This window comes from Triticum aestivum, chromosome 3B (genome assembly GCF_018294505.1).
Source record: "Triticum aestivum cultivar Chinese Spring chromosome 3B, IWGSC CS RefSeq v2.1, whole genome shotgun sequence".
In the NCBI taxonomy this organism is placed as follows: Eukaryota; Viridiplantae; Streptophyta; class Magnoliopsida; order Poales; family Poaceae; genus Triticum; species Triticum aestivum.
Window position 1 is genome coordinate 10,596,185 of NC_057801.1, and position 19,729 is coordinate 10,615,913.

Sequence of the window (19,729 nt, forward strand, 5' to 3'; positions counted from 1 at the left end):
AAATCTTTGTATGTGAACTTGCTTAATAATGGACCAATCCGGTCTATCCATATCTAGAAAACAGAGGTTCCTTTAAAAAACAAGATTTTTATGTGCCTTGTGATACCAACGAAGTTAAACTTGGTAAAACATACTCCCTCCGTCCGGATTTATTAGGCCTAAAGACAACTTCTCTTAGACCAAGGCACATAGTAATTTGTTCACATTAATTCTTCTACTCCACTCCCAATGCACTCTCTCACATGCATGCAACCAATGAAAAATAACACATGAAATGTATTGATTTTCCAGTCATGTCACCAATAACAATGACTTTCAATGCAACCAATAAAATAGTTGCATGCATGCACCTTTCCAAAGCGGGGCCTTATAAAAGGGGACATGCTTGTGATGTTGAGAGGCCTAATAAACCCGGACGGAAGGAATAGGTGAGAGGGGAGTAAACGGTGTTGTGCTTATGACCACAAGGGAACGATTCAACATTTATTTCTCGCATTCCAACTAGCCAAGCTATTGTGGCAAAAAAATGCATGTGTCCTTTAATGTACCTCCAACTAATAGTATTCCCAATCTGTTTGGTAACTGGTTAGGTGGGGTTGAGCCTAATATAGTGGCACAAATTCGCATGGAAGTTTGTGCATTACTTTGGGCTATCTAGAATTTTCGGAATGATTGTGTGTTTAACAGGACAAATACCATTACTCCCTCCGTTTCAAAATAGATGCCTTACTTTGTACTCCAAAATACATGTGTCCTTTGGGTCATCTATTTTGGAATGGAGGGAGTACTTTTTACAGGTTATCTACCAACGTGTGGATGAATCCGTATGTGATCATTACTATACCATGCAAAAATGAAAGAGCTTATGGTCTTTGGGTGCAACCTATGGGAGACAGTAACACGGACTACATACAAACAGTTTGGATTGCGGTGTAACTATAGGGTAGGTGTTTATGCATGGTGTCCTATTTTCGCGGGTGTGGCTATCAGTTTACTTTCTTGATCTTGATTAGCTACTGGAGATATTAATTGTACTCCTACTTTGATACTCATTTCATTTTAATAAATGATTGTGTGCATTGCTGGATGCAGAGGCCGGGGTAATCTTTCAACATATGATGGGTTAACCAAAGTATGGATATACATACTACAAAACTAAGGGACTCTATGATTGGCAAGATACCCAATATACTGGAAGAAAAAAACCGTAGAAAGTTGGGCGATGACATTTTTTGCATTGAAATGATCTCCTCGAAGTGTATATCTTGTATGCCTCCAGATTTCCATTCTTATGTTCATATCAACAACAACTTGAAAAAAATAAGAAGATTTACACTTACATATTTTACATTTATTAGTGATCAGTATGAAGCTTGAATTTATTATTATAGAAAATATCTGAGAATATTAAGTTTAAATTTAAGAAAGTATTGGTGTGAAATAAATTCATCAGTGGTTTGGCAATGATGAGCATAGTTAATTATTCAACAACTGATGGCCATATGATGTTGCAACATCATCTATAGCAAAACCTATAGCCGGCAAGTATAATACTTAGATATAAATATGTACTACTTATTTACATGACCCACCTCTCTCTTTCACAAAATCTCTATGAGCACGTGTTGAAGCAGGTTGTTAATCTGTAGCCCGCTTCTCTTCTCTCTTCTCCAACTCATCAATCCGTTTATTTTTATTCTGCATATAAATTTTGTTTGAAGTCAAACTACATAAAGTTTGACCAAATTTATGTTAAAAGATATTAACATTTAGTTATATAGTATGAAAAATAATTTCATGACACATCTCATGATATTGATCTCATATTGTTAATGTTGATATTTTTTTCTTATATAGTTGGTCAAAATTTACAAACTTTAACTTCAAACAAATTTTATATGCAAACTAAAAAGAAAAGAAGGAAGTATATTGTTTGTAGTTTTGTAATACACCTACTTCACCTTATTATATTTGCTCTTATGTCTAGGTGCACCTACTGGTGCACTAGACGCACCTGACCTCGAATTCTGCTATCTTGGACGGGTTGATGCGCCCTTCGCCGACTTCGTCTGGAATAGCTTTGTCTCCTTGAAGGTTTGATTCTTCGGCTATTCTTGCAACCCAGGCCCATTATGCCCCATTGAGAAAGATATTATATTTGACGAATTTGTGTTTGCTCACGGACCCAACACAAACCTCCAAAAAATTATAAAGCATGCTCCATATGGCTTTTGGTGAGTCTGCTAGATTTGCTCTAATTTTGATCGCCTATTTCACCCAAAAAATATAAATTACATGACACATAAAATGTATACTACAATGTTGAATATGAATCTAATGGTTTATATTTTAGTATAAAACACACATTTGTTGATCACAAAAATTGGACTCAGAGTACGAGGCAGCCTTGCATTTGAAGTCAATCCTCACAAAGTGTGCTGTGTTCAGAAGAGTATGCATGCAGTAGTACTAGGCGAGTTAATGCCTATCACGCGGGTGGCTGATGGGCGCATAGTAGTAATTGTGTGGAGCAAGTCCCCACGAAGTGTTTTGTGCTGTTTTCACACGCCACATCGTTTACCCCTTTGGCTTCTACTAGTACTGCGTGCATAAGTTGAGCCGTGTTGCATTTTCTGCTTGGCCTTCCACCTTTGCCAACCATGGAGAACGGCGGCGAGCCGAGTAACAAGAAATCGAGGTTGCAGGAGGAGCAGCCCATGGCGGTGAAGCAGGAAGGGCTAGAGAGGAGGCAGAGCCAAGGCGGCGAAGGTGCGCTGTTGGCGGTGGAGGAAGCCATGCAGGTTCCATGGGTGGCCGCGGAGGTGAACCCGCTCTTCTATCTCTGCTTTGCATGCCAACTTCCCCTCAGGCCTCCTGTGCACCAGGTAATGCATGTCTAGCAGCTAGTCGGCGATTCTTCTCCATCGATACAATAGCTTGATTTGTGACTGACTGCGTGCAGTGCGAGGGTGGCCACAGGGTGTGCGGCAGGTGCCATGGCGACCGCTGCACGGCGTGCGACCCGCCGGCGGCCTACATCCCCTTCCCCTTCATGGACGACGCGCTCGGCGCCGTGCAGCTGCCGTGCTGCTACAAGGCGGACGGCTGCGGGAGGAAGCTCATGTACCACGAGGCCGCCGACCACGCGCTGCAGTGCGCCTTCGCGCCCTGCCACTGCCCGGGGCACGGCTGCAGCATGTGGGCCTCCCCGCCGGCCCTCCTCGACCACATCGCCGCCGCCCACTCCTGGCCGGTCACGGAGGTCAGCTACGGGACCCCGTTCAGGATCGCCGTGCCGCCTCCGTGGCGCGGCGGCGGCACGCACCTCCTCGTCGAGCGGAACGACCCGCGCCTGTTCCTCGTCACCCTGTCCGAGTTCGGCGAGGCCACCGCTGTGTCGGTGGTGTGCGTGCGGGAGGGCACGGCGGCGGCGGCGCCCCGCTTCAGGTCCACGGTCTGGGCTGAGGTTGCGAGCAACACGGAGGAAAATTTGTTTCGTCGTCTGTCCACGGTGCCGAGCAGCAGCAGCGGCAATATTCCCGGTGAAAGGCCGCCGGTGTGCCTCCTGGTGCCACCGGACTTTGGGAGCGAGAGCGAAGACCTCTTCCTCGGTGTTCGCATTGACAAGCTCTGATCCATCCACGGCGCCAAGTCTCATTATAACCTTATTATAGGAATGATCCATGATAACCGTAATCCATCCGCCTTTTACTCTAGTAGTTGGTACTGGTATGGTAGTACTAGCAGAAAATGTCAGGTCATGAACTGCTAGGCACGCGATGCATGTCTTTTGGGTTGCATTTTCGAATGGAAGCAGTGATCAACAATTCTTATGTCGTGTCTGATCAAGATTAATTATAATGTTCCCTCGCAAAAAAGGACTGGTGTGTTGCTTTTGTGTCCGTGTTGAAAGTTGTGAGTGTTTTTTCAATCAATGTGTTTACACAGGTCCATCCTGGATGGGTAGAAATTATATGTTCTGCCTACGTATCTTTGTTGATAAACAAGATGATTAGTATTCCAGAAAAAAAAACAAGATGATTAGAGTAGATCTAATCTATGAAGAGCTAGCTTACAAGTTGATAGCTTCTGATGTCATGGCACACTCAGTTTGTCTATGTGTGGCACAATGAACATGGGGCCATCGCCCTTAGGAGACACTATCTTTTGGTTGAGTTGGTCCAAATACACCCGCAAGGCAGTACCCTCCAACTAGACATCCTTACTCACCGACAAGTCCCCTCCCCCGACTAGGTATCCTTACTCAAAGGCAGTACCCTGCAACTTTATTAGGGGGCCAATTTGTATGCATATCCCAAACAAAACCGAGCAGGCTATTTATCAACTAGGGCGAGTTTGAACTATCACTCGCCTTCACGTATTAGCTAGTGGGCCGCAGCTCACTATACAGCAATCTTTTCTTTTCCATGTGTATGCTCACCTCGGGTGCAGTTGATATATTTATTTTACCATCCGTAACTTGCTCTAGTATCAGGTCTTTCGTCGTTTTTCTGTTATGTGGCTAGCTAACCACCGGTATGAGCGCGTGACGGGCCCATGATGTCAAACCAAGGAACATTTGTGAAGGGGCCCGATCGAATTTGAGGTGTTGCAACCCCGAAACTCTGTTCTTGTACTTGAGATTTCTTCATTGCCGAAGAAATAATAAGACGGTTTATTCAATCATCTAAAAGAAACCTTTTTGCAATGCCTCTTGTTTGTGAACTAACCAAGATTTGTAAGTAGTCCTCACAGCCCACATGTGTGCTTCATACGGAATATGTAGCATGTTTATGCTATGAGTTGGTATTTTTGTCTCTTCTTAGTCCTAGGACAATGATACCCAATCCACCGAAGGTGCGCCAGAGAGGAGGCACATTTCAGGGGCATGGAAGGTCACATCGAAGAATGGTGACTGTAGGGTTTACTACGGTAGTCCGATAAAATTCATTTGTGTGTGTGTGTGGGGGGGGGGGGGGGTGATGCAGTCACAAATTCGCGTGACTCCAAGCTTTGGTACAGGTGATTCACGGCATTGTCCCAAGGATCACGTGACTCTGAGCTTAGCAAAGGTGAGCAGCTTCCTAGCGTCAATGATCTGTGTGGGTCCGATCTTGGTGATGGCGATCGGCATCGTGACATCGAGGATTTGAATGAATTTCGACTTGGCAAAGGCATGTGGCATCGATGATCGGTGTAACTCTAAGCTAGCGAAGGCAAGGGGCGTCACGACACCGATGAGCCTTTCACCATTTGCAGGAAACGCTCTTTGCTTTACATGTTTTTTACTTCGACTGAAAATTGTTTAGATCAAGCCATCTAGCTTCATCAATTCACGGCTTCCCCTTGGTGAGGATTTACCACCGTAGATTGCCAAGTTGTTGTAGTACTAAAAACAATAGGTGATTATGAAGGAAATATGCCCTAGAGGCAATAATAAAGTTGTTATTTTATATTTTTTTTATTCATGATAAATGTTTATTATTCATGCTAGAATTGTATTAACCGGAAACTATGCTAGTAATAAGCTATAAGTACATTGTTCTGGTTCCGGTCAATCTGGGAGGTTTACCATTTGGTTGACTTGTTATCTTTTGTTTGCTAGTCCCACTGTAAACAAATATAAGAGTGTTTAGATCACTATTTTAGTGATCTAAACGCTCTTATATTTCTTTACGGAGGGAGTAGTATTTTGCTGCACTCTTGAACTTGGTTATGAGTTTGGTGCTGGTTGCTAGTTATTGTGCAACTAGTGCTAGTTCGAATCTATCGTTTTGCATGCCTCTGATGTGTTGAGATTCTTTCTCTCCATATGCTTTGAGACTAGCCACAATGCATAGTAACATACACTAGTAACATACACATATCCCTAGACTATGTTACTACCTTCATAGTGGCTAGTAACATAAATGTGGTAACATGCAAAGCTTCATTTATTAGGTTATAGACTCATATTGCATTGGGACATGTGATGTTACAGTAACTAGCTAAGTTACTGTAACTACCTCTCTCCTCATTAACTCATTGCCACATAAGCAAATTTGCTGAGTTGGACTCGATGTTACTGCTGAAGTTACTCCCATTGTGGCTAGTCTGAGTTTGAGTGGTGAATTCCTGTTATGATGTTGTGGCGCTCCAGGTGAGCTGCCACCATGTGTTCACAAGCTTCTTGTTTGGTGGTGTGCAGTGCAATTTGCATGTCACCCTATTCCACATGTCAACCCTAGCATCCTAGGGCGACTCCAACAAGGATCACCAAATCGCTAGCAAAAGTCCGACCAGGCACTTTAGGCTGCCTCTACTTCGAGCCTATATTTGTGATAAAAAATATGACTCACATATTTAAGAAAAATAAACCATTAGATTCATATACAAAATTACATGGCACACAAAAAATATACTTTTGAGGCATATACAAGATATAGAAATTGAGGAGATCGTTTCCATCCGTGTACAAAAGGCCGTTGACAACCTTTCCAAATGGCTAGCCAAGCACCGGTATGAGCGCATGACGCACCCACAACGTGAGACCAAGGAACAATCGTGAAGGGGGCCCGGTCGAATTTGAGGTGTTGTAACCCGAAGCCCTATCCCATAGAGTTTGCACTATGAAAAGGAGAGGGAGAACTCCCACGACAGAGGATCCTGTTCTGCTTCGCTCCACCCGCCAAGTTCCTCCTATAGAGCCAACATTGCCGCCACCACCATAGCAATGTCTCCATATTTTTATTCTTCTACACGACATTCCTTAATGACCCGAAGAAATAATAAGACGGTTTACTCATTCATCTTAAAGAAACCTTTTTGCAGTGCCTCTTGTTTGCGATCTAACCATGATGTGTGATTAGTCTGAGCTTTATGATGGCGACACGCATCATGACATCGGGGATTTGAATGACTTCCGAGTTGGCAAAGGCGTGCGGCGTCGAGGATCAGCTTAACTCCAAGCTAGCGAAGGCAAGGGTCGCCGCGACATCGATGAGCTTTTCACCTTTTGCAGGCAGCGCTCTTTACATCACTTGTATTTTACTTCGGCCGAAACTTGTTGAGGATTTAGCATCACCGATTCACGACTTTACACTTGGTGAGGATTTACCACTGTAGATTGCAATAAGTTATGACGGTGTTGAGGAAGGTTTGTCGTATAGTCAAGCCGTTCTCAGATTACTTCAACACCCTATCCAAACTTCTCTTCCTCGACACCGATCCAGGTTGTTCTCTACTATTTGGACTTAACTGTTTTATTTAATCGTCTATCCAAACATGGTTAGTCAACAAAAGTTTGTTTGGATAGACAACAAAAGTTTGATCGTAAGATTAGTTATTCTCACAACGCTTACTTTTCTGGTATGCATATCTCTATTTGGATTAACCTGTCAGATGTTTTTAATAATAATAAAGTGATTTTAATAGATAAAGATGACAACATACTCCTCCATTTCTTTTTACTCCGCGTATAAAATTTGGTCAAAGTCAAACTACATAAAGTTTGACCAAATTTATATAAAAAAATGAGCTTTTATAATACTAAAACTATATAGTATGAAAATACATTTCATGGTGCATCTGATAATAGTGATTTTATATGGTGAATGATGATACTTTTTAATATAAAGTTAGTTAAATTTTACAAAGCTTGACTTTGACGAAACCTTATATGCAGACTAAAAAAACGGAGGGAGTACCATTTTAAAAATAAAGTTTGACTAACAGGTAACTTAAACTGTGTGTTATGCTATTTCGCAAAAAAAAAACTGTGTGTTATGCTTGAATGTTGGAGTATGCATGTGAATTGTAAGACTCTTGGGAGAAGAGAGGGCATCATGATGGCGTGGGGAAAAGGCAAATCAATCGGCTGTCTCGGGTGGCAAAACACTTCAACTTTTTTTTCAAAATTCAGATTTGACCAACCATTAATACCTTTCATTTATACGTGCATATGTTCCCAAAACGTCTAGACTCCTCTTTCCTAGAGCACGGCCGCCTCTTCTTCTTCCCACATGACCGCATATATTCTCCCCGCCTCTTCCGCTAGAGCGTACTGGCCAGACGGACGAAGCAGGCAGGCCAGATTTTAGTCCGGGAGGAGGTGAAGAGAGTAAGCTTTCCTGCATCTCATCTGTTGCTGATTCGTTCTTTTTAGATAAATTCTTTGAGACTAAACCTGCATTCTTTATTTATTTATTTACTCCCATTCTACCATTCGATTTAAGTTAACCTATCCTATGACTCGGATCAGATCTGAAACTCTCTGAAATTATTTTATTCGTGTATATGGCAATCACGTTCTTTTTCTTTTCTTTTTGCGTAAAGTGTATAGCAAAGAAGTTGACAGCCGCATCTACACAGTAAAATTGATCGGACATGTGGGAACCAAACAAGGGCCTAGCATTCGCGGAATCAAACATTCTAGAATCTGAAGACTAAATTATGAGAATGTTTGACATTAGCCGTATGAAAATCGTGTCACTAGATTTTGTCGTCAATGGTTCATGCTGTTCTTATATGTTCTTTTGCACTAAGAGACTTCACGGTAGAAGGTAAGTTAGATATATGTGCTTAGTTGCTTACCTTTAATATGCTATGCATTCATATCTTAATTCATTGCTCACACTTTTTTTTTACCTATTTCAGCAGCACAATGACAATAATAGACTTCATAGACGTGATTGATGATATCATTGACTTGAGCAGTGACGAGGAGAATGTTGAACAGGATGAAATCCCGACTCAGCCCCCGGCTACGATGCTTGATAGGCAGGAGGTGTTTGTCGAAGCTGGTGATGGAAGGCAAGAGGCTGCCGAGTCCAGAGATACTATCCAAGCTACCACATGGTCCATGTTTATGGAGGAAGGGCCTCTTGATACAACTGCAAAACAGAATTGCACTTCAATGACAGTACCACTCCCAAGTAATTACATTCTTCTCTATCCCATTTTATGTTCAAAAACCTCTTGTGTTTATCATAATAATAGTACACATATCAAACAACCATTGCAATGCCAATCCCTGTTTTCAGTTAACAGTAGCACCATGATAGAGATAAAAAGTTGTTACATGGCTGCAGGCCCCGCTTTGGCCGCTCCGGAGGCTCATCCCTCATCACAGCCAGACCAAACTGAAGAATGGTCCTCTACTCGGTCCAGAGATACTATGACAGGTACCACTGCAACACCGTTCTCGGTTGCAGAGAAAGGGCCTCTTGATGCCACTGCAACACAGAATTTTCCTCCAACATCAGTGCCATTCCCAAGTAATTACACTCTTCTCTATCACACTGTTTCTTAAGTTGTGTGCTTATCATGAAAATGTTCCATATCAACCAATCATTGCAACATTGATCCCTCTTTTGAATTAACAAAGACAGCCTGATAGAGATAAGTGGTTATCGCTGCAGGTCCCACTTTCACGACTCCGAAGGGTCTGACATTTGAAGGAGATAATGGAAGGCTGCTGAGGATGTATGGGAGACGTCCTAGGAAGAAGAAGGACTACCATACCGAAATCCCTAGGAGAAGTCCTAGGTTCGAAGATAAGCATAAGTGTAACAAAAAGCTGTTGTAGAGCTGGGAGTCGATTGCAGAAGAATCAACTGCCTCTGCAAGCAATGCAGAATCATCAAAAACCCTCTAGCTAGCTCTGCCTACACCCCTGATTACCTGCATGTGTTCTCCCCATGAAACCATTTTGATGTTGTTGGCCTAGTTTGCATACTTTGCCCAGTCTAGATCCAAACAATGTTTGCACTTGTCCTGACCCACTTGGGTATCTCCGGTATTATGGTTTTACTATGTGTGCTGTTCCTCACTTGGCTTTCTCTTGAGGTTATGAAGTTCAGTTTACCATGTAAGAGTAGCAGGCCTTGTACATGCTTGATTTATTTATTTTTCGATACTTTCTGATAATTTAACATCAATGAGCCCATTCCAAATTAAAACTTTGGAAACTCAGTGCTTTTCCGCTGGAAAATGCAATCAAGGTTTGTTATAAACGCTCTACCGTTCATGAAGCGATAATTTACTAAAAAAAAATCTGATGAAGTGATCGTTCAATAACATACGGCAGATGAGAAATATTTGCTTGACAGAATCTTTAAGCTTTTACAGATTGTAGAAAAATTGGGGAATCTTTTTATTTACTTGAGGAGTAATGTAGGTTTCATGATGTAGGAAGATGACAAACATCTTTGTGTTGCATACAATGTGGGTGATTTTTGCTTAAACTACTCCCGATTTGTGTTTCCATTTCTGCAATAGAATCTCTTTCCAAGCTACTGCTTCTTGTTAAATGTCACAAAAAGATTGCCTACCTGTTTCGGATGTGCATTATGAGGTGATATTTTTAATAAACTTGGGAAATGCACACAGTTTATGCAGTTTGGGACTTGAGAAACTAAGGGTGTGTTTGGTAGCTGTTCCCACCCTAGCATAGTTGTTCCCATTTGAGACATGCCAAGTATAGACATGCTGTGTACATGCATGTGCAGTTGTTTGGTAGTGATGTATGTGTTGAGACATGCTGAGTCGAGATTGTGTTTGGTAGCCTGTATACGAGGTAGGATGCATCAACAATTTTTTTGCGCCAATACAATTTCGAACAACACTTCGACACTTCATTAATAATTCGAACAATAAACATCTCCGTTTCAACATAATCTGAACAATAAAAATCATTTCGGCTATATATGAATATGAAGAAAAAATTACTGGTCATATCTCAGCATGATTGGGAAATAAAACATCTTAGAAACAAAATCTCAGCAATATAACATCACTAGATCAACTAGACCAAGCTCCTCTCACAATGAATTTTCTTTGTTTTCTTGCCAATTCATTCATCTAAAAAAACAAAAACAAATAAAAGTTATCACATGCAAATTTTTTCAGCATGACAAGCAATCAACAAAATTAAGTCTGAGCACAATAGCTACAACATATGAAAGGGAAACATCTACTGTGCTCGTTCTTACCACCTAAACATCATAATCAGAAGGGAAGAGAGGAATACTGCAAAGATCTACAAGGTAGACATGGCAGGAAGGATGGATGGAGGGGGTTAGAGGAAGGAAGTGAGGAGGGAGAAGGGCGGACGCGGGGAGGGGGGGGGGGGGAGACGGGGCGGCGGGTGGAGGTGCTACCCCTCACAGCGGCGGCGGCGTGCTACCTCTGGCGACGTTGAAGAGGGGCGACGGCGAGTTGACTGAGCAACAGGGGCGGGGGAAGGGGAAGGTAGATCGGAAGATCTTGGGCGGCGGCGGCGGCGGCATAGACCGGCGAACGGCGGGGTAGACAAGCGGCGGCGGCGCCGCCATCGGGTTGTGCGAGAGAGAGAGGGGGTTGGGGTCACGAGAGAAAATGAGGTCAAGGGAGAGAGGTGGGGTTCGGGAGGAGTGGTTGTTCGAGGGAGCGGTGGGTCGAAGGCAGCCTCGCTGACCCCGGCTTGCCTCGCTGGGGGTGCTGGGTTGAGCATAGCTGAGGTGCTTTTTTGCATCAGTTGAGCATAGCTCAATAGAGCCCATGCACCCTACCAAACAGCGAAAAGTGGGTTCGATGGAGAACTTTTGGGCTCATGCACCCTTCGTGCAGGCTGCCAAACACACCCTAAGTAGTAGCTGCAATGTAACCAACAGGTTGGAGGTTGGACTGAATTTGTGAGGCCCATTGCATTGTGAAAAAAATCAAAAATAATCTTATGGTTTGGTGTGCGAAAGCTACATTTTACTTGTGTTCACAAATGAATTACAACAAAAAAATCAAAGCTTATATCCGACACTATGTTGGACAATGGACACAGCTGTTGTTCATCTTTTCTTTTTCTTCAGAAAGGGGTAACCCCGGCCTCTGCATCATGTGATGCACACAACCACTTTATTAAACATAAAAGTTCCAAGTCACCGAATGCCAAAAGGTTTACATCAAAACACACCAGGATTTATGTGAAGCATGAATACAAACTTGAAAATAAGCATGATTCTCTGTCCCCAGTTTTATGGATAATAACACACAACTTGACCCGGGAGGGGGGAAAACTCTTTGAAATGTGACTCTGTCCACAATGGCATCTTCGGTTGAACTTTAAGGTTCTTTGAGCATAAGGTCCAGCTTGCTCACAGACAAAAGAAAAGATATCTCAGATATAAAAATGAAAAAAATAATGTTAGTTTTTCAGAAGGATACATTTACATGCATCTTATTCATGCCAAACTGAAAAAAATGATTTATAGAAGCTCCTTTCATGTGAACAAAAAATTGAAGAATCTGAACATGAACAATACGGTTCACAATATGTATAATTTGCCATACAAACTCTGCTGCAGGTTATAAAGAACAGAATAAATTCTGGTGCAGGATCTTCAGATTAACTTCAATTGGTTGCACTACACTCAGATCAAATACAAACTAGTAGCTGCATTACCACTATTTAGGCCATTTGTTCAGAACAAAGGGCGAAGCATTCCTACCCTTGCTTAGCTACATATTGCTGCTACCATTGCTTAGCTGCATTCAATATTTTAAATAGCATGCTATTTTGCCGTTATAACACAGTTATATCATATTTGGAAGGGAGACGTTACATTTTGGCAAAATCAGACGCTACGGCGTTAATCGCGTAATTAGCGCGCTACACACGCTATGACGTTGTAACATTGTAATGTTACCATGCAAAACTGAAATAAGCACAGCCCAGCAGGCCCACCAGGCCAAAATCAACCCACGACCACTAGCTTTCTCACTCCTTTTATCAGATTCTCCCACGAGACCTAACCGGCTAACCCTAGTTCTCACTTCTCATCCCTTTGTCACTCCTTTTTATGTGCTGGATTTGGCCCTTATGTATATATTGCTTGCTCCTATGAAAAATTTAGTTACTTAAATACTTTATTTTTAGATATATTTGAATTTTTTTTGCAAACGCTATTTTGAAATATAGCACGCTATTAACGCGCTATAACTTGTGTAGCATTTAGAGAAGGGCCTCGCTATATTTTGTAGCGCGCTATTTAAAATATTGGCTGCATTGCTGCCGAGTCAAAACTGATCTAGTACTGATATTGCCTAAACACAGCTTAACCATCAGATGCCAGAATAATCATACATTCACACTAATCATCCATAGCCAGTAGTAATCCTTCCCAGCTCCTTAGTTGCATTAGTACTGAACTTGTACCATAATCTTGATTGATTGGGTTGATTAGCTTGCACATGTGTGGTTTAGCCTCTAGTCATACATTCATACTAATCATCTAACTTAGCTGCACTAATCATCCATAACATGAAGGAGATCAAACACTTACTTCACTGCATCCTCCTCGGCGCCCTGGCCTGCGGTGTAGTAGTTGACTTGGGAGCGACGACGGCAGGTGGGGTCAGATCGATCCGAACGGTGAGCGTGAGTGTGTCGCCAGAGAGTAGCTCCCGGGGCACCACCAAGAACATCCCCTGGCACGACGGCGGAGCGCCCGTGGATAGCGCGTTGCTGATCACCGGCGAGGTCATGAGGACTAGGTCGTAGTCCTTGTCGCCGCCACGGCGCTCAATGGAGAGCTTGCACCAGAACCAGGGCCCCGTCTCAGCCTCGCTGTCCGGCCTGATGCACAACAGTGACACGGCGGTGCCCGCACCGAGCGGGCAGAGGGAGACGAGGAACACGCTGCGGTCCTCCTCCCCGACGAGCAGGTGCCAGCTGTGCGACAGGGAGAAGCTCAGGCTCCAAGACCGGCCATAGCGGACCGTGACGGCGGGGCGCTGGTGATGGGTGGCGAAGTGGCCGACCAGCATCGCACGGGAGCCCACGAAGGTGCATGCAGACTCCGGGCAGGTGCAGGGCGCGCACTGGCACACGCGCTGGTGGTCCGCGGCCTCATGGAACACCACGTAGCGCTCGCAGCCGAACGCCTTGTAGGGGCATGGCACCTTGGCGGCGCCGACCACCTTGTCCAGCTGGCAGCAGTGGGTGTTGGCACGGCTGCAGACCACGCGGTGCCCGGCACGGCAGTAGTAGCATACTACGTGCCCTACGGCATCGCACTGCCACAGTAAACGCAACCACACGCAAGTTTGTTTTAACAAAAGGAGTATAATGTTTGGTCTCTGCATCACTGCGATGCACACAATATAGATGAAGAAGATAACAAATGTCTTGCATCCACGTGAAAATAAAATAAATGTGTCATCTTCCGAAGATCTCAAAGGAATCCTCTCAAAAAGATATAGAAAGAGGTTTTTTTTGTTCTTTCAAAAAAATTGGTCGCTTTGGTGTGAGAGGAGAGATAACCTTGAACACGGGGGGCTTGAGTGGGAGGAGGCAGCCCTGGCAGTGGAGGAGTGTCACGTCCATCCTCACGTCGATCTGCGTCGGTGCCATGGATTCCGCCGCCACCAACGCATCCCCTGCTTCGCCTTCGTCCTGCATCGTCACCTCCCCTTTCTCCGACTCCGACTTCACCTCCTTGGCACTCACCCTTGTTGCACGACTCTCCCCTTCCTTCATGGTTATTTCTGGTCACACCGTGTGTTTTAGTGGGGAAATAATGAAAGAGAGGGGAGGGTGAAGACCTAAGAGGAAAACTGGGGCGGCCATTGCGGCAAATGTTGGAGCCAGCAGAGCATACCCCAAAAGGAAAGATAGGTGCCAATAATTTTAGCATGCCGATAATGTTTGTTTTAACTTTTCAAAGAACTGATCTTTTTTTTAATCTTTAAAGTATTTCTATGTAGGTGGAGTTTTTATTTGGGATAATATAACTTTGGGTTCCACTTCACGTACAACCCCTCTAATAAAACCAACGCTTGAGATTAAGATGTGCCTCTTCGGATGAGAGGGTGTGATGGTCCAGTTGACAAGTAATTATTGCTTTACAAAACACACAATGTGGGATATGATCTTACTAAACTTAACAGATGTAAGGCCAAATCCACCGCATGACCCCAAACGGACGTCCGTTTTGTCCGGATTCTGTCCATTTGGGTAGGGCAATGGGGTCGTGTCCGGGCAATTTCCGGGATGCGGTGGCCGTGCGTCCAGCGCTCGGACGCATCCGGGCCGCATCTTGTCCGCGTGCACATTTCTTTGCAAGTCCTTAAACTTTTTTTCATCATTCATTTTTGATACATGACAATACATCATCACATTTTGACTAGTAAAGCAAGGTCAAAGAAAACAAGAATCACAAGAATACATTTGAGAAGATATCCAACTTTTATAACTGCTCCCTTGAGTTGGGTTAGGGCCTTCTCGATGCACTCATTATTGATCTGTGGAGGAGGCTCGACGTTGCACCCTCCTTTCTTCTTCAAGCCAGAAGTCGATGTTTGCTTCCTCATACGTAGTATCGTGCCTAGCCTCTAATCTAGCAACAAGTACACTTGTCTCATCTACATCCTCTAGGCTAGCTAAAAGTGCACGAACATGTACTAAATTTGGCTCTATCAATATATCGATGTACTCTTCTCCCCAATACCAAAACTTGCATCCATTCTACATAATAAAACTTAAAGTTAGCACAACTAGTCTAATCCGAAAGCACAAACCGAAGCTAAAAAGAGCACATACCCCATCGTTTAGGCACTTGATGAACACCCATCCGGGATGTTCCGGCGTTGTAGACACGCGGCGCATGACCATCCTTGGGCAGTGGTCGCACTTGATGAGGGGCAACGGTGTGCCGACGAGCTTTTGGGCAAGCACCGAGCCCGGCCGGCCGCCATTCGTGTATCTGCCGGCGGACCACCGACGGTGCAGATCCGAGCGGCTAGAGGACGAGCCACTGCCTGCATGTGGCCTTGCGGCCCTGCCAGGGCCTTCCGGCGAGGTGCCCGGTCAGTCCATGGCGCGGCCCGGCCTCCCGCAGCCGGGCGAGCTCAAGACCGACCGGATCCGCCCCAAATCCGGCCGGCGGGTGCGCAAACCAGGTGGCCGTGGTTGGGTAGCTCGGCGGCGACGAGGAGAAGGGGCTGGGTGAGCGCGCGTCCGAGTTGCACGGCTGCAATGGCAGCGGCGGCGGCGGCGGGGAGGGGAAGAGTGGGGAAGAGTGGAGAAGAGTGGAGTGGGATGCGGCCGGAGGGAGGGAGGGAGGCGGATAGAAAAGGCCCGTCCTTTGCCACCGACGGGCGGGCCAGGGGAGGACACGCGCAGACGGCCGTCGCATCCACGTGGTGTCTGTTTCACCCCAAAAGCGGCGCAAACTTGAGCCGCGGATGGATCGAAAACAGACACAAAACGGACAAAAATCCGTTTGCTCCCGCGCGCTGGGCCGCCCGGTTTATCCGTTTTACCCCAAACGGAGGGCTCCGGACAGGACGGGGTCGCGCGGTGGAGTTGGCTTAACGTGTGCTGACAAACTGCATTCTTAGTCATATACTCCCTCCGTTCGGAATTACTTGTCGCGAAAATGGATGTATCTAGACGTATTTTAGTTCTAGATACATCTATTTTCGAGACAAATAATTCCGAACGGTGGAAGTAGTTCACAAACATATAATTCACCAAACCACACAACTAATCTAATTTAGTCGAACTCGGTCAAGTTGAACGGTGGTGGCGCTGAGATTGACATGCGGGTCAGACTATGGTGATCTTGTCAATGCGAACGTGGAGGGACAATTTCTTAACAAACATATAGTCAGCATATATTTGGTTTACATGCTACCCAAATATCTTACATCCAACAGCCACAAGATACTAACGTCAAAAAAAAAAAAAAACAGCCACAAGATACCTCTTCCTTGTACTAATCATGTGGGAACTAACAAGTACTCATCTGATGTTGAACGAATCGATGCATGCTACCAAAATCCATCATCGGTTAAGCTAAATTAAACCAAACTAGACTAAGCCTTATTAGTATCAAGATTAGTAGAACCCTAGGCATAGCAGAATCATTTAGTAGGTGATCTTGTCAATGCGAAGGTGGAGGGACACCGTCCTGGACGGGCCAGCCCCGGCAAGCAGCTTGTGCGGCACCGTCAAGAAGGTCAGCTCCTCCACGGCGACGGCGCCGGGCTCCTTGCTGCTCGTCACCTGGATGTCCGCCCGGACCGTGTCGGTCCTGTCGTTGGCGGCCGCCGGCGGCCCGTTCGCCCACACCTTGGCCACGTAGTGCGGCGGCGGGGACGCCCCCGCCCTGATGCACACCACCGACAAGGCGATGGGCACGCCCAGGCCGAGCGAGCCGCCGACCACGAGGAACGCACGGCCGTCCTCCTCCGCGAACAGCAGGCGGCGCGGCTCCGACACGGGCACCTCGAGCTGGAGCACCTTGCCGTACTGAACCGCGTGCACCGGCATGGAATGGACGGCGCTGAGGTGGTGGCGGAGCGCCGGCGGCGGGCCTTCGAAGCCGCAGCCGGACACCGGGCACTTGCAGGGCGCGAGCGGGCACGCGCTCTTGTGGTCGTCGAGCTTGTGGTAGGTGACCTGGCGGCCGCAGCCGTGGTGGTCGCACTTCATCCTGGCCGAGGAGACGAAGGCGTCCACAAAGGGGCAGCCGTGGAAGTCGCCGCCGAGGTCACACCTCTGGCACTGCTTCCAGGGGAGCTTCGCGACGCAGCTGCCGCAAGCCAGGTGGCCGCCTTTGCACTAGACAGATTGAGGGAGGGAAGTAAGAAAATACTACTAAAATCGGTGCGTGCAGCTGCTGCTAGACTCGATTCAGTTCATGGGATGTTGAGTAGCCAAACCTCAGAAATTGCTCTAGTACACCAACCTGGAAGACGGGAGGCTTGAAGGGGGAGAAGCAGATGGGGCAGTCAAGCATGCTGGCTTCAATCCTCACGGTGGCCTCCGTCCTCCTCGTGCCGTGTTCCGACGCCTCCGTGATGGCGCCGCCACCACCTCCTCTTCCTTGGGCCCCTGGATTATGCACAACGATTTCTTTCTTCACCGGGACATTGAGATTGGGCAGCTCCATCTCCATCTCCATGGCCGAACTAGCAGCCTGCGTTCGCCTGGAACAAACCTCTCTGGATCTCTCTCTCTCTCTCTCTCTCTCTGGTGTCTGGTGAAGGGCTGCAAGAGAAGACTAGAGGAGAAAGGATGAGACAGAGAGACTAGAGGAAAAAAGGCAGCAAGCGCACGGCACAGTAAACGAGCAAGCAGCTGAGTTAATGTGACGCCCAAAGTTGCAACAGTCAAAGAGCAAAACGAAGCACCATAGATTTGGTGTAGCCTGCTTGGTCCTTGGCAGGTGGGGAAGATACTACAGTGAACAAACTAAAGTGTTTTGAAGCCGAAGCTCTATACTCCCTCTGTGTAATAATGCACTAGTACGCGTAGATTTTTATTAACAATCAAACTTTGTAAATTTAGTTTACAGAGATAATTATTTATATCTGTAATACCAAATATATAGTATAAAACTGCATCTTATAATGAATCTAATCATATAATCTTGGCATTCTAGATGTAGATGTTTTTTATCCATAAATTTGGACAAAGTTTATGAGATTTGACATTTCAAAAAAAAAACACAACATTATGAAATAGAAAGGGTATTATAGTTTCTCTGCTCGTAGTATTAACTCTATGCGAGATAGTTTGCAACACATTTCGATGAGATTCCTTGTATGAAACATGAATATTTTGAGTAATAATATAAGAGCTACAACTGAAAATATGTTTTTTTTGTATAGTTGCATAATATTTATTAAATATAAATATCACAATAGAAAGGAAATTCTCATTCATATTTGCATGTTGAGGTGAGTCTTTTCTCATGTATGTTGCATGATGTGGCATGCTTGCATGCTTAGAGAAATAGATTAGTGGGGATGAGCCTTTTTTCCATGCATGTTGCATGATGTGGTGGCCTGCTTGTATGTTGAGAGAAATAGTTTAGTGGGGCTAGCTATTTAGGTATAGAAGATAAAAAGTAGAGGAACAAAAGACACGGTAGATTGATGAACATTGCTGGCCGTACGAAGATTCCCAGGACGACAACGCCACTTGAACCACGAGTGTAGGATCCTAGTGTCGTATGCGGGTCGGACACATATCATACCCAAAGCAACTTCGTTGATCGAAATGTAAACACTATTAGTCTATAAAAAATTAACACAAAATGAAAAAGAAGGTTTGGATCTAATTCAATAGGAATTTTCATCATCCAATCTAACCTTAGGTTCTCACTTCTTCATTGCCAACTTCCGCCCTCAAGATAAAGACACAAACATACAAAGTGTTGAGGATACCTTCCAAAGAGCAGGTTGAAAAAAATATAATGATGACATGGGAGTGACACAAGTACCACAAACCCAACACCCAACAACAAAAACAGAAGAGTCCACCCCTAACAAACTACAACCAAGACTATTAAAGAGGATTGAAGCCGAGTCCCCATGAGAACCTACCGAACACCTAGGATTCGGACACACCGAGCCACCTCCGGAAGGGGCCATCTCACCGTAGCGATAGCCCCCTCACTTCGGGTCATGGACAACCTCTCCTGCCAAGGGACAACCAGGACTGAGAACAAGGACCAGGGGACCCATCTACATGATAGGAGATAAACAGATGCAACCCACTCCACAGACTATGACGTGATACTCTAGGGGGAGGCAAAGCCGATGTCGTAGGCCATCTGCCACCGAGAGGGACCGAGATTCCGCGACGATACCATCAAAAGGGTGAAGGCTTCGGGCGCAACCGCCATCAGGCCCAAGACTCAGGGTGTCTCCAAGGCTGACCCGCAAACCATACACCGCATCTGTCAACAGACCGTGCGGGGGGGGG

At 45.3% G+C, this 19,729-nt stretch overlaps 3 protein-coding genes across 3 annotated transcripts; 1 reads left to right on the plus strand and 2 right to left on the minus strand.

The window, feature by feature from the left end:
- The first annotated feature begins 2,690 nt into the window (after positions 1-2,690).
- On the plus strand, positions 2,691-3,870 carry LOC123064292 (putative E3 ubiquitin-protein ligase SINA-like 6). The gene is made up of 2 exons (XM_044487800.1): positions 2,691-2,885; positions 2,963-3,870. Exons 1-2 carry the CDS (start codon positions 2,718-2,720, stop codon positions 3,632-3,634), a joined length of 840 nt encoding a protein of 279 aa, XP_044343735.1. The 5' UTR covers positions 2,691-2,717; the 3' UTR covers positions 3,635-3,870.
- A 9,426-nt stretch (positions 3,871-13,296) lies between these two features.
- LOC123067128 (putative E3 ubiquitin-protein ligase SINA-like 6) lies at positions 13,297-14,491 on the minus strand. The gene is made up of 2 exons (XM_044490056.1): positions 14,276-14,491; positions 13,297-14,028 (listed from the first exon to the last, which is right to left on the minus strand). Exons 1-2 carry the CDS (start codon positions 14,489-14,491, stop codon positions 13,297-13,299), a joined length of 948 nt encoding a protein of 315 aa, XP_044345991.1.
- Positions 14,492-16,687: 2,196 nt separating this feature from the next.
- LOC123064294 (putative E3 ubiquitin-protein ligase SINA-like 6) lies at positions 16,688-18,175 on the minus strand. Its single transcript, XM_044487801.1, has 2 exons — positions 17,706-18,175; positions 16,688-17,578 (listed from the first exon to the last, which is right to left on the minus strand). The coding sequence occupies exons 1-2, from the start codon at positions 17,919-17,921 to the stop codon at positions 16,883-16,885; spliced, it is 912 nt and encodes a 303-aa protein (XP_044343736.1). The 5' UTR covers positions 17,922-18,175; the 3' UTR covers positions 16,688-16,882.
- Between the last annotated feature and the right edge of the window lie 1,554 nt (positions 18,176-19,729).